This window comes from Leptosomus discolor, chromosome 2 (assembly GCF_034619465.1).
Source record: "Leptosomus discolor isolate bLepDis1 chromosome 2, bLepDis1.hap2, whole genome shotgun sequence".
In the NCBI taxonomy this organism is placed as follows: Eukaryota; Metazoa; Chordata; class Aves; order Leptosomiformes; family Leptosomidae; genus Leptosomus; species Leptosomus discolor.
This window is the reverse complement of record NC_141392.1, coordinates 11,864,161-11,877,553: the sequence shown is the minus strand read 5'-3', so window position 1 is coordinate 11,877,553 and position 13,393 is coordinate 11,864,161. Positions and strand designations below refer to the sequence as shown.

The following is a 13,393-nucleotide window of genomic DNA, read 5'->3' as shown; positions in this document are numbered from 1 at the left end:
ATGATGATGTGTTTGTTGCAATGTGCAAGTGGTTATTTTAGATGCTCTGTTTACTATTACTGCAAACAGAATATAAAAACTCTACAGCTACTTTGTTGCACATAGATGCCTTCATCTACACCAGCACAAGCAGGCTGCTCCCTCATTTTCCAAAGGCTTTGCCTATTTCAAAGAAATAAGAATATCTTAAAACGAAAATTGGCTTTGGAAAGGCTGACCAGGCCACCCGCTGACCAAAGTAACAGTAGCCAGGACATTAGGACAGCAGCCAATAATTTAAAATTTGTTCTTTAATTTTCATTTCTAAAGACAGCTCAGCTACAATATATTTACAAAACCAGACGTTCCAAACAACATTCAAATGATCTTGAGGGTTTGACAGAGGAAACACACAAATATCAGAATAATTGTGCCACCGAGTTCATCTGCGACTTGCCTGCTTGTTTTCCCACAGTCCACTGATATGAATGAAAAATACAGAGAGGCAGCATTTCCACAGAGTATATACATAGCAGTACCATCTGGGAAACTAGCAATATTTTCGTTTGTTTTCCACTCAAGAGAGTCTTCTACTCACACCTCATAGCACCTCAGAAGAGCACATACCTTTGAAAGATTAGCTAACTCAACATTGAAATGTTAAGTGTTCGGCTCAGTCAACTATTTATCCAGGCAACAAATCTTCTGTAATTCCATTATATAGGAAAATTACTTATGTTCAGATATTAACAGCAAAAAGCTATTGGAAGAGGACCATATCCAACAAACTCAAACAAACAAAAAAAATCTGGACAGTAAGGACCTTGGAAAAAAAATCTGTCCTTTTCCCGCCAATAATCTGGGGTACTACTAACAAAACACATCTCAGGTGCATGAAAGTGCTGTCAAACTTGCTCTGGTGCTTAACTATTCTCCTCCGCCGATCCAGAACGAATTCATGTGAAAGATGTCTGTATCTTACTGGATGGTAACAAAGATAGCTCTAGTCGCTATTTGCCACTAGTATATACAAAGTCCCACATTCAGCAAACCACATTACGTAGCACCCACCCAGGAATTCTAGACAGTCCTTCCACCCTTTGTGTCTGACCACCTCCAAATCATCCCTAACCAGGCATTAGAGATTTTTTTCAGGAAGAGTCAATCTGTCGGGACAACATTAGTATACTCCCTACATAACTGGCTGCTTGACCAGGATGTGGATATTTCCAGGGAAAAGGTAAGGCTAAAAGTTAGCATTACCTTTCCCAATCCTCTGTAACCTCCATATTCCAAATCTGCCTGCTTTTCTTTCAGACTTACTAAAAATATATGTGGGCTGCCTTTATTTAAAGAAGATATCAGAAGATATTTGCTCCAGGAAGGAATGTCCTCTTGCAGAACAGGCTACAAGGAACTTGCAGGAGACTGCCTGTTGTGCTAACCCCAAACTCCATGTTCTTAACAATTTAAACAGTAAAACTTTCTCTAAATACCGAAATCTTCAATGAAACATTTATAATTGCCAAATCTAACAGCTATAATACCATTTTTTATTTTTACAAGTTTCTTTATCTTCTTCACAGTCTTCCTGCACATATCACCCAGCTGGATTGCTGAATTTTTCAAAGAATTGCTCTCTATAAAAATGCAAGGGAGTAAGCCTTAAAAGATTTATTTCTTCTCACAATGAAAAGAGGTTTAGCAGCACCTTCCTTATTAGTGGGTAGCCCAGCTGTTATTTTTGCCTAATTGGTTCAAGAGGACCTCTGTTCTTCTTAGGGCAAACACTTCTTACATCACGTGAAGCAGACTCCTTTGTCCATATTAGCCAAACAAAAGCTCAGGCACACCATAAGTGACAATGCAATTCATAATCCAGCACAGGTTTATGACCACTTTGGACACAGTTTTATAACCCCAAAATTTATTTCAGAAAAGGGAAGAGCTGCTGATTTTGGAACAAGTCTCCACCAACTTTCACAGGAGAGTGGGTAACCTTTAATTTTCAAACAAATACTTAAGTGAAATGTGGCAGGTGCTGGGGTAGATGGACACTTCAGCATCAAGGGAAGATGCTAGAGATTTTAGCAGCAGGCAGCAGTTTGGAATTGTGAAATTAGCCTGCTAGCTCGTCATCTCTAGCACGCTATATATTATATTAATGATGAGTTCCTCTGAGGTGGTGGCCAAATTTTGCAGCTGAAAAAAAAACCCTGTAAATAGTAAAAAATAAGACCAAGATTAAGCTCATTATGGTAAAACAATTTGAAGTGATCTTTTCTCTTTTTTTTTTTTTTTTAACATTTTGAGAGTCAACATTTATTAAGATATACCACATTTATCAGAAGCATTCTTTCTGCTTTTTGAAGATTCAGGACAGTACTATACTCTAGCAAACAAGAAGAAAAGCCACTTAAATGTCTCATGCCGAAACACAAATGCATGACAGTGAGCAAACACCCAAGAATTCTTCTTCCGACTTTCCGGTGTGCTCACAACTATTATGTCTATTTTATACACCCTCTTCACTGCAGGTTGCTCGAGACACAGATCTGCACTTCCTGTGAAGTTATCAATTCTGCACCTTCTAGAAAACCTAAGGTTATACACCAGTGGTACAAATGTCTAGGTAAACACCTCTCTGGGAAAAGAAAAAAGAAAAAAAAAAAAAAGAAAGAAAAAAAAAAAAACACCACCACACAACCAACACCACACTTTGGTATATGTACCAAATACCAAAGTTAAGATTACATAGAAGAATGGTATGGGTGAAATGTGTTTTGAGTGACCAGTAAAGCAGGAGTCAATAAGACTCAAGATAACAAGAAACATAACTTTCCAGAAACGCTCATCAACAAACATCTGTGTGTAGAGAAACTCTCATGTTAAATCCACAAGGTGGTGGCAGCTTTTTATGTGCATGTGACTATCTGGAAAAAACTAAAATGAACGGTCACATGGCACACAACATTTCAGAGAGGAAAAGCTAAACTTCCCATCCACCTGCTAAAACTCATAGTCTTCAACTGCAAGGTATTTCACCAAAGTAAGACTTCACAACGTGAGAAATATTTTTGAATACTTCTCTGTAAAACTACATATGAATAAGGGGGGAGGATGACCCTATTAGCCTTGCAAGACAAAGACAAACAGTGGCATTGTAGCACAGATGAAATAAAACAGTGACTGCAGCAGCAGGTCCTCCAACACAACCACAGGAACAGGAGGAGAGCACTGACAGTCAGAGTGAGGAAAAAAGTTACACAGGCCACCACCACAGAAGAGAGGAAAAGATTTTCCAAGTTTTCTGCATTCTTCCTTCTTAACTAAAAGGACAAGTCCAAATTAGAATTAGCAACCACAAACATTCCTTGTTTCAGAGCAGAGGGAACCCAAGCACACAGATACCTACCCCTTTAAGTAAGAACAAGTTCCTGCCATTTGAAGCATAAAGTATTGCAGAAAACAAGAGACAGACGAAAACGCAATCATGAGATTCATCAATCCTGATAGTCTAATAGTACTCATATCTATGTATTAAATATAATTCATATGTACTTTTATATGGTACTATGGGAAATGGTATCTTTCCATGAGCAATCACTAAAATCTCTAAAACAGAAGAGCCAGCAGCAGGCTCTGTAGAGATCAAACCTATACTAGTCCTTCTATGCAGCTCTGAAGCTAGAGAGGCTATTTTAAGATACTGGAAAGGAAAAAAGGGAAAGAGGGCAGGAAAAGAGAAAAGGAAGATGTGAAAAGAGAGAAGCTGTATATGCAAGAACTGTTCGATGATGGGGGGCCGGGCAGGGGAATCAGAGCACTGATTATCATGCCCTTAAACATAGCTGTGCAATTTTTCTATTGTAGCTACTAATTTGCCTCAATTCACCTGCACTGCCCGAGGCATTTAATTCTGCAGCCAGAGACTCCAATTTTCTCACCTAAGGACAGAAGTGGCACTGTAACCTAGATCAGTCTGTGCTGTCTACACTGCGTGCTTGAAGAAGTGTGGCAACCCTACTAGGTCTTCTGATGGGAGGTAGAAACCCCACACAGCAACAGTCAAAAAAAAAATTAATGCACTTACCTGCAGCTAAGCACTGGCTAACAACAGAGATAAAAAGCTGTGCGGGTAGGAGGAGATGTCTGTCAAAGAGGCTGGGCACAAGCAGCAACCTGGCAAGGAGCTACTATGAGGACAGACTCAGTAATCTTGGAAAGGTCAGGTCAGCACTAAGGCAATGCAGCTAGCTGTGTCCCCCAGAAGAGAGAACAGATTTTTAAGGCTCACCTCATCACATGATTTATTCATTCTTTAACAGCCACATGGTAAGCAACCACATTCAGAGTCTTCTCTACATCATGCCCTACATGTTTGCTTACAGGGCTTGCTACAATTCACCTTTACATGTACTGTAAGGCTCGAAGCTGTGCAGCAGGTACTAAACCCCAGGCCTCCATCAGCCTCTTAGTGCAGAGTCTTGCAGTTTAAGTGGAATTTTGCCTTGAGTGTTCCTTTACACAGCTGAATCTGGCTGTATTTATACGTTAACCAACTTCATATATGTTACTGGTGGATGCCATATTTTACAGCTTTGCCACAAAGCATCTAAAATCAGTACTTTTGAATATGAATTACATCACTCAGGGCGATTTATCCAGCATCTACTGCACAGGGATGGACTCTACAATACTAATCTGCTCTGAAGCTCTGTATGGTCTGCAATGGACTTGGAAGCCAACACATTTCAGTTATGAACAGCTCATACCCCATATTAGCATGGGTTTCGGCATCACTGGCAGCACAACGGGATTAGATGACTTCTTTTTTTTCCAGCAACCCACAGTATTTCCAACATCCCTTCTCAATCTAGCTGCTTGTCAACAGACAAGCCCTCTCACAAACATCTAGCTTTCTGAAACAGCAGCTGCGATTTCAAGGTTGTATTAACTCTCCCTAGGAGAGAGGGAGCCCTTTATATGGTTGCTTAGAAAGCCCAGCCCAAACAGTCCTACAGCATCCTCACAGTCCAATAGCAGGAAACAGAGACAGTTTTCAGCTCCTTTGGGAGGAACCAGGGCAGGAAGTTTTTGTCTTGACTGGTTCCAGCCTCAGTGGAAGCATAAAGCTACAACAGTGAATAAGGTGAGTGATGACACACCAAAGGAGCACAAAGGTCTGAGATCAGGTGGGGGAGAAGTACGGTTCCGTCAGTCACCCAACCTTTTCCTGTGGGGCAGAGCACAACTCTAAGGGTTTCCCTTCAGACATCAGCTCACACCCCAATGCATCTTCTCAGAAAACAGGTCTGTTGTTTCCTCAAAGAGTTGCTCCAATTAAGCACAGCTGCTGGGCAGCTCAGAAACTGCCCAAGAGATTGTTACCCTCAATGAGAAACACTACTCAGAAGACTTAACAAGTGAAAGGAATTTAAAATAGCTACTGTGTTGTAACCAAAGTTGTCTTCACGAGAGCCATTCAACAAACAAGAAAAGGTGCTTTTTGCTCTGGAAGCCAGAAATGAGCTTGTGGAACAACCACGGCTGTTCCCCTTTTCATAAAGTACTAGTCTTCTTGGCATCCTGTCAAGCATGCTCCTGTTTGCATCCCTGGCTCCATCACAAGTTCAAGTCACAGCCCATCATAATCCCAGTAATTAGATACAAGTTGGTTTGTTTTCAGTATATCCAAAAATATCATCTAGTTGTTCAAAGTATTCCCAGCATTTTGTTGTATATGCATTTCTGGGTTAAAAGTCAAAGTCATTTTAGCAAGGTTCCAGTAATTTGTGTAATTTTTGTTCCAGCTCTGTTTACTGGATAAACATTAAAATAGCACAGAGCAATGCAAAACTGACATTCGCAGACAGCTTTCAAAGACACCAGCAGCTTATCTAGAAGTTGTAGATCCCTAACACAAAAGGCAGATACCTGGGAAAACAGCTTGTGGCTCCTGTGACTTAAGAGACATCACATACTTGTCCATGCTGCCTAGCCGAACCAGCCCCTAAAACAAATGAATATCCATTGTGCCCAGCCACAGCTGCTACACATGTAAAAACAAACACCCCAAATCTCTGACAGAGTAAATGGATCATCTCCCTTCGGATGTTAATGTGTAACGTGGAGCCTTGTATGTAACAGACCAGCAATGAACACATTTGCTTTTCAAACCCCATGGAACAGATCCTGTACTTTTCTTCACGAATTAGACTGACCGTATCGCGAAGCGTTCTTGCTTCATTATGGGCCTGAAGTTACAGAAACCCAGCAATAAGCAGTAGGGTTAACTCTGTGTTTATCACACAGCTCAGACTGCCCAGATCCACAATGGACTTAACCTGAGAATGGTTGGAGTCGGAAAAACAGGAGCAATTTATAAACACAGGACTCCCTGCTTTAATACAAAAAAAATCTTTCCATAATTTCAGCCTCCTGATCTAATTTTTCCTAACATAAACTATGCCCTACACCAAAGTCAGGGAAAGCACTACTTAGCACAAGACACAGTTAACTTCCAACCTAGAAGTTGGTAGCTTGCTATCGATTATGCATTTTTTTCCATCACTAGGCCTGAAGCAATGCATTGACCTCAAAATGCTCCGACATGCTAACAAAACAAAGGAACAGCTATAATTGTGAGCCAAAGTTTCCATCAGCTAGTATACTTGGTATGCTTAAAAAGGCAGAAGATTTGAATTACAGAAGGTTTCGGCTGCTGGAGAATTGTTTAACCATCCTACACAACCCTTACAGACCTGCCTTCCAAAAGCTCCAAAATCCTTCACACAGCAATGCCCAGAAAACACAAGAGGGGCAGCAGAGTCAGTACATACGTAGAGGAAAAAGGAAATGGTGGCAGCTATTATCTCTCACCGCATGCGAGGGAGCTCTGGTATAAAAGGAACAGGGAAGTTCAAGGGTACAGGTAGTTCAGTGGCAGTCCAAAGGTTCTACTGCCAGTCCAAGAATTCTTTCTCCTTCCCACTGACAAACATGTTTAATATTAAATGCATGTATGGAGCAGAAATAGGCCCATGTATAAAGAGCAGATGCCCAGAGTCCAAGGTAGACACCAGCCTCTCAAAGTGCAGACAGCGTTCACTCCCCAAGTGACGCGTGTATTAGGCCTTTTGGAAGGACTATGAACAGGGCATTAAAAGATTTGTTACTAAAGTTCTGCAAGACACTAGCAGAGGAAAATACATGTGCGCCTTGCACAGTATAATTAACACCACTGTATTTCTGAGAGCCCGCACCCACAGCTGAAAACGAAGTCAAGACAGACATTGCGTCGGTGTACGCACGTGCAACACTTGCCTTTTCTAGCATTAGTGCCACCAGCTCCGAGAGCTGGAAAGTTGTCAGGAACGTAACAGACTCAAGTGTGCTCCAACCGCCTTTATGGAAGTCAGCTGCATTAAACTAGACAACAAGTCTATAAACCTGCAGTAACAAACTTACTCATACGCAATTTTGATGAGGCAGCCTTAAGAAGTAAGTAGATGTTGTACCAAGCCTAAAGGAGCAGCTGGCAACAAAGACATGCTTATCTTTCAGATAATGTAACCAACTTAGAGGCACTACAGTTCTGAGGTAACTCTGAGAGAAGTTTCAAACACAGAGGATGGAGGATGTTTCTTTTTTCCCCCCATACACTGGTTACATTTCCCGATTCCAATTTTTAGCTGTCAATTTCTATTTTCTTGGTGCCACCACGTGGCAAAGATATGTATTACCATTTTACATGTAAAAGCCACTTCCACTCCGTTCTAGCGAGGCCACACATTCTGCAACGGCTGTACACTGAAAGGCCGTGTCACTTTACATGTGTGTAAGTATATATGAACACTGTGTTTCACCTTCAGATATTACAAAGGCTTATGCAGACAAAATAGGCTGAAAATAATCAGTGGCAGAAGACCAGAGCTATTTTGTAGCAATCGCACCATCCTTGTCTTTGAAAGGAGCACATTATCACCCATGTGAAATACATAATCAGGGTGTTTAAATAGCTGAAGTGATTAGGTTAAGGGTTTGGGGTTTTTCTATTGCAACATACAGTGAATACTCACATATCAACGCTGAACATACCACCTTCACAAAGTAGCTAGATTAAAGTGCGACACACATAGTTATTCAGTGGTGGTTTGTTGTTTCGGGTTCGGGGTGGTTTTGGTTGGTTTTGGGGACTTTTTTTGGTTGGGTTTTGGTTTGTTGTTGTTGTTGGGGTTTTGGGGGGGGTTTATTGGGTTTTTGTTTGGTTTGCTTTGGTTTTTTGCTGTCCTCATAGATCCTGAGAAGGCATGTATTTATAGGAAGGCATTTGAACCAGCCCTGTCATTATAAACAGGACATCACTGTCTCCCTGCCAGCTTGCAGAAGCTCCAGAGAGAACGGGACACAAAATGAACTGGATCTACTCAAATCTAAAGTAAGTGCCCAGCAGAGGATGAACATTCATTTGCTTTCCACCTTCACAGCCACGCAGGGTAACAAAGAGAAAGGAGAAAGAAGAGCCGACTGCTAGGAACTAGCCCATATACATCTATGTTCCCAAGGAATAATATGCCAGTTAAAAAGCAACATATTCCCATTATTCCCTCTCCTGTGCTATACAGATGCAATGCCAGGGACTGCACAGAAGAAGTTGCAGGTGCCGGCTACACATCTCTTCATCGATCAGGAACACTTCCGCCCACACACGCACAGAGGTACCACCACTATAAATTTACTACTAACCCCCACTGTACTATCTGAGTGGCATCAGAGAAACAGGGCAGAATATCACACTTTTCTAAGACTCCTTGAATTTTTTCCTAGCTTGAAAAGCACAGATACTAGTAGGCGAGAGAAAAGGATTAGCAGTCATCCGAGGTAGCTGGATGAGTAGCTAATCAACAGCAAAGAAGCAAAAGTCCTTGGAGGAAATGTTAGCAAGTATAAGGAAAAAGCTCAACCCACTCTAGTTTAACAAGTTAGTATGCATCAGTTGAGCAAGTCACCTACAATACATGCAGGAAAAGCCTTTTACAACTTCAAGGTAAACATATTACCATAAGAACTACCACGAAGTCAAAGCTAACACGTTTAACTACTGCCATAACTGAAGTATGCACGCATAGTTACCACACCTCAACAGATGTGCGACAGCCTGACTTGTGTTCATGCCCTACCAGTTTGAAACTGTTTAACAAAGCAAGCTTTTTGAAGCTGAAACGTGAATTGTCAGTTTAAAACTGCATCATGGGAGCCTTGCATCACCACAAGGTGACAGAAGTGGTTATGGTGAAACAGGTTATTCTTCAGAAGACCATAAGCAAATGGCACACAAGTCTGTGAAGAAGTCTATTAGCAAAGAAAGAATAGCTGGGCTCTCCAACAGAAGGATTGCCAGCACATTCAACATCAAGAATGAAAAGCATTTTGACAACATGGGCAAGGAAAGATAGGATGCTATTGAAAAGCCACAACAAGCAAAGCAGCAACCCTACTGACATCACTAGGACTTGGAAAGAAAGAGGTAGATTTACTTTTGCCAGAAGAATAAGACACTTTAAGCATAGGCTATGCACATACCTTGTCCCACATCTCTACTTTTCATCACTAACCTATCCATTATTTTTTGCCAGGCCCCATTAAAGGAGCTCAGCAGGCAACTTCCATTCCTAGAACTGTTCAAAGGGTCTGGACCACTGCTGTGCATCAACACTGAGATGCAGCAAGGGCTTCTGCTTGTGTGTGCTTTGCTACATTAGCATTTAAGTTCAGATCTGGAGCAGCATAATGCATCTGTGTTGTACACCATCAAACAAAGCCACAATTCTAATCTTACTCATTTGATCCGTGTGGGACAGAAGCACAATACACAGACCCTGAATTCACTCCAGGAAAGAACAAATCTTTTCCTGTGCTTTATAGTTTTAAGTCATTGTTGGACAAAATGCAAATACATGAGGTTATCACTCTAGATTCTCAAGAATTACGGATGGAAGGAGAAAGGTGCAAGGAGACTCCACAGAAATCTGGACGTATTTGCACCTGGTCAGTTAATAGCAGCTTTTGCTGACATACATTGACACACCAACGTGTTTTGAAAAAAAAAAAAAAAAAATCCTGTTCTCTTGTAGCAGTACAGGCATGTAGGTTTGTACGCAACCTTTACCTAGAAAAGGAGAACAGTTTAGTGGAAGAAGCAAGAGGCTGTGAGCCAAGAATAGTTCTAATCCTGTTGTGATTGGGAAGTTAACCTGAGTCTGCCTCTCCCCATGCGTAAAATGGGGATAATTAATCCTCACTTAACCATGTAAATTAAATAATGTTTCAACAGTGCTGCAAGTGCCACATATTAATTAATGCCTAAGCAATAAAAAGGAAAGCAGCAAAAGGGGAACACTTTGCTACCTACCTGCAAGTCGAAGGTTGTGCTGCAATTTTAAAAGAGGAGATATTTGGCACTTGGAAGATAAGACCCTAAATTATCATTCAGTCTTAGAGAGAAAGATTTGTCTCTCTCATATGCACAGCAGCTATCAAGCACATGAAAGCCAGGCACTCATCATTCTGCATTTCATATCACATCTTTGCAACACAGTGAGCTGATATTAACTAAGGAAATGCCATAAGCAAATACACATAAGCAACAGTAAGGCAAACACAATGGGAAGATCCATACCTTGAACACCTTCCAGAAGCAGATCAACCCCCTTTCTATAAAAGCTGAGGGCAGTTTCATAGTCTTCTTCCTCCTCCTTCTTCAAGGCCAGCTTTATCAAATCACCTGCTTTCTCCAGATAATCTTGTTTGCTGGGCTTGGGTTTTAAGTTTCCAGTAAACAAACTATGGCTTTCCCTCTCTCCTTCGCGTTTGCTCCACTCCTGCTCAGGTGCCAGCGTGCTTTGTACTGGGGGTTCGGCAGCAAGGCAAAGGCCGACAGCTCTAGTGGGAGAACTTTGGTTGGATGCCATTCCATCATCTAACTCAGCAAGAGAGTCTACATCGACTGTCAGAGAGATCAGGTCACTGTCACTGGAGAGGCCTGAAAGCACAGTCAGAAAGACACCCGTTACTCTAGATTTCTCATATACCTTAGGAACCTCCAAAATTCTTTATCCCATCCAAAGGTTTTAGCTTTCTTCTCACTTATGCAGCTTCGTGAGACTTTGTGCACAGAAAGTCCCTGCATGTAAAGTGGTCTCAAAAATTATTTTTTAGTACCTACAGAAACACGTTTTTTAAAGTTAGGTACAAACTCTGCAGAGCAGTTGGTATTCATTTTAATACTGGGAATGAAGAGACCAACATCTAATATCCAACTTAAACTTTCAAAGCTTGCTCACTGTCATGCTCCAGGAAATTACAAAATTAACCCTTTCTGTGTGAGAGCTATTAGGAAAGTCAACCAGCAGGAGTCAAACTATTGTTGTATGAAATACCAACATACTGGTTTAAATCAGTAAGATGAAGCATCCCAGAAACAGTAAATCAGGAGCTTGAATTAATAGTTACTGTCAGCTCATGCGTCATGCAGCATAACTCACATCTACCATATACAGCCTTCTTTCATTGCTAACGTGGTAAAATGAATTAGCTACACCTCTTTCACTGAAATGGGAGCTAACATTTTATTTTACATTTGCCGTCAGCTAAATGTATATATACTTACTGCAAGCCAAGCTTCAGTAACTAAACCATGGCATCTTAGCATGGTTATTTGGAAATAAATGGCAACTAAAATACCTTACACACACCCCATTTCTGTAAGGATTAACATCCACAAAAAGCATTCCCTCGTAATTATGACTTTCTAATAATTTAAATTCCACAAATGTAATGGAAACAACTTCTAGGTCTCACCTCCACATTCCGATTGGCTTGTAAGTGTCACATCATCAAGCCCACTCAAATCCTTTCGAACTGAAAAAGACAAGAATGACAAAAATGTTTCCGACATCCTTTTGTACAACAGATTAGATGTTCACTTGCCATCAAAATGAAAGGGCATGACCCTACTACAGGTAAAAGCACATAATATGAAACTGCTCTTTGACCAGGTATCAGAGATATCCATTTGGTAACACACCATTAAAATTGCAACAGTGGTATTAGATTTGCCATTTCTCATTGCCTCCGAGGTTAAAAAACAAAACACAGGTGCTTGCTTAGGGGGGGCTAATTCAAACCTCAGCACTCCAACTCACCTAATTTCAACAGCAGCAGCACTTTTATCCCTATCTCTCACTGCTTTGATGATTTACAGCTAAGGAGACTTAAAACAGGAAAATCTTCAAAGCTGGGACCTACACATCAAGAAAAAAAAAAAAAAGCCAGCCTTCAGTCTCAAAAATGTCGTTCCAGAACAGTACCCTGCATGAGACATACGGAGCAAGCCACAAATTTGGCAGTGCCACCTGGATATTAAGCAGCAGTTTGTTTTATCACCTTGGCACATGTACCCACTGAGGCAATAAAACAGGCAACAAGGTCAAGACATTTAGCTGTTTGTACACACTGAGAAAGTAAATTCTGAGCTAAAATCTGGTGTCTGTTTTCTTCTGTATTATCGACAGTCAAGAGTTTACCCACATTATCAGATAAAGTGTTCTCTGACTTATCTTCAAAAAGTATGTGGCAGTAGCAAGGAGCGGGCTCAAAGGCAACTAACTCAAACTTTCTTTTTGATGTTGCAACTCTAGAGTTAGAGGCATCTTAGAACTCATGGAATGGGAGAAAGACAGCACTGTAGAAATACTGCTTTTCTAAAAAGCTAGCAGTTTCTTTAATGTGAATGAGAGGAAAAAGACACAAAGGAGAGCAGATTCCCAGCCACTATTTGTCTGAAAAGCAAGGGACAGTGATACTTTGTGACACAAGACTACTTGAGAGGAGTGGACAGGAAGACAATGCTCCCGATCTTTTCAGGGAAAGGACATAAAGCAAAGTGTCCATGCAGAGAAAAACACACTTGTGGAGCCTCAAGTCCTGCAAGAAAGAAGGCAACCTCACAACAGAACGGTTGGAGGGAGACGGAAGATTCACTAATTAGTGTATTAATAATGGGCCATTCATCTGCCCAATTTAGGGACAGCAATGTCAACTTTGGGTGTGTAGGACCGAGAATTTATGAAATAACATTTAGAGGAGTCAAGTTATTTTGTTTGGTGAAGCGAAATTGCTAGCTAGGAAATGTATAGGAGGAAGCAGAGCTGACTGACAGACAAAGGGTGTAGACAGGACGAATGGAAAAGCTTGGGGTTTGTGGGAAGAGTGCGCTGGCCACCCAGCCTAGATGAATTAGAGCACATCCAGACAGCAGATTTCAGATAGACCTAAGTTCCCCTCCCTACTGTCCACACAAAACCACATTTGCTCTTCTCTTGCAGCCAATTTGACCAGAAGCTGTATGAAC

General features: G+C 41.2%; 1 protein-coding gene across 5 annotated transcripts in view; it reads right to left on the bottom strand.

Annotated features, from left to right (window-relative positions):
* Positions 1-13,393, bottom strand: part of RPS6KC1 (ribosomal protein S6 kinase C1) — a 92,904-nt gene that overhangs the window by 55,415 nt on the left and 24,096 nt on the right. For 3 of the 5 annotated variants that reach the window (XM_086461878.1, XM_086461880.1, XM_086461879.1), the window contains one exon: positions 10,661-11,023. The exons of 1 other annotated variant lie outside the window; for it this stretch is intronic. In XM_086461878.1, the coding sequence (XP_086318004.1) occupies positions 10,661-11,023 (363 nt within the window). Of the gene's footprint in view, positions 1-10,660; positions 11,024-11,841; positions 11,902-13,393 lie in introns of all 5 variants that reach the window. One more of the 5 variants, XM_086461877.1, reaches the window with a different exon arrangement.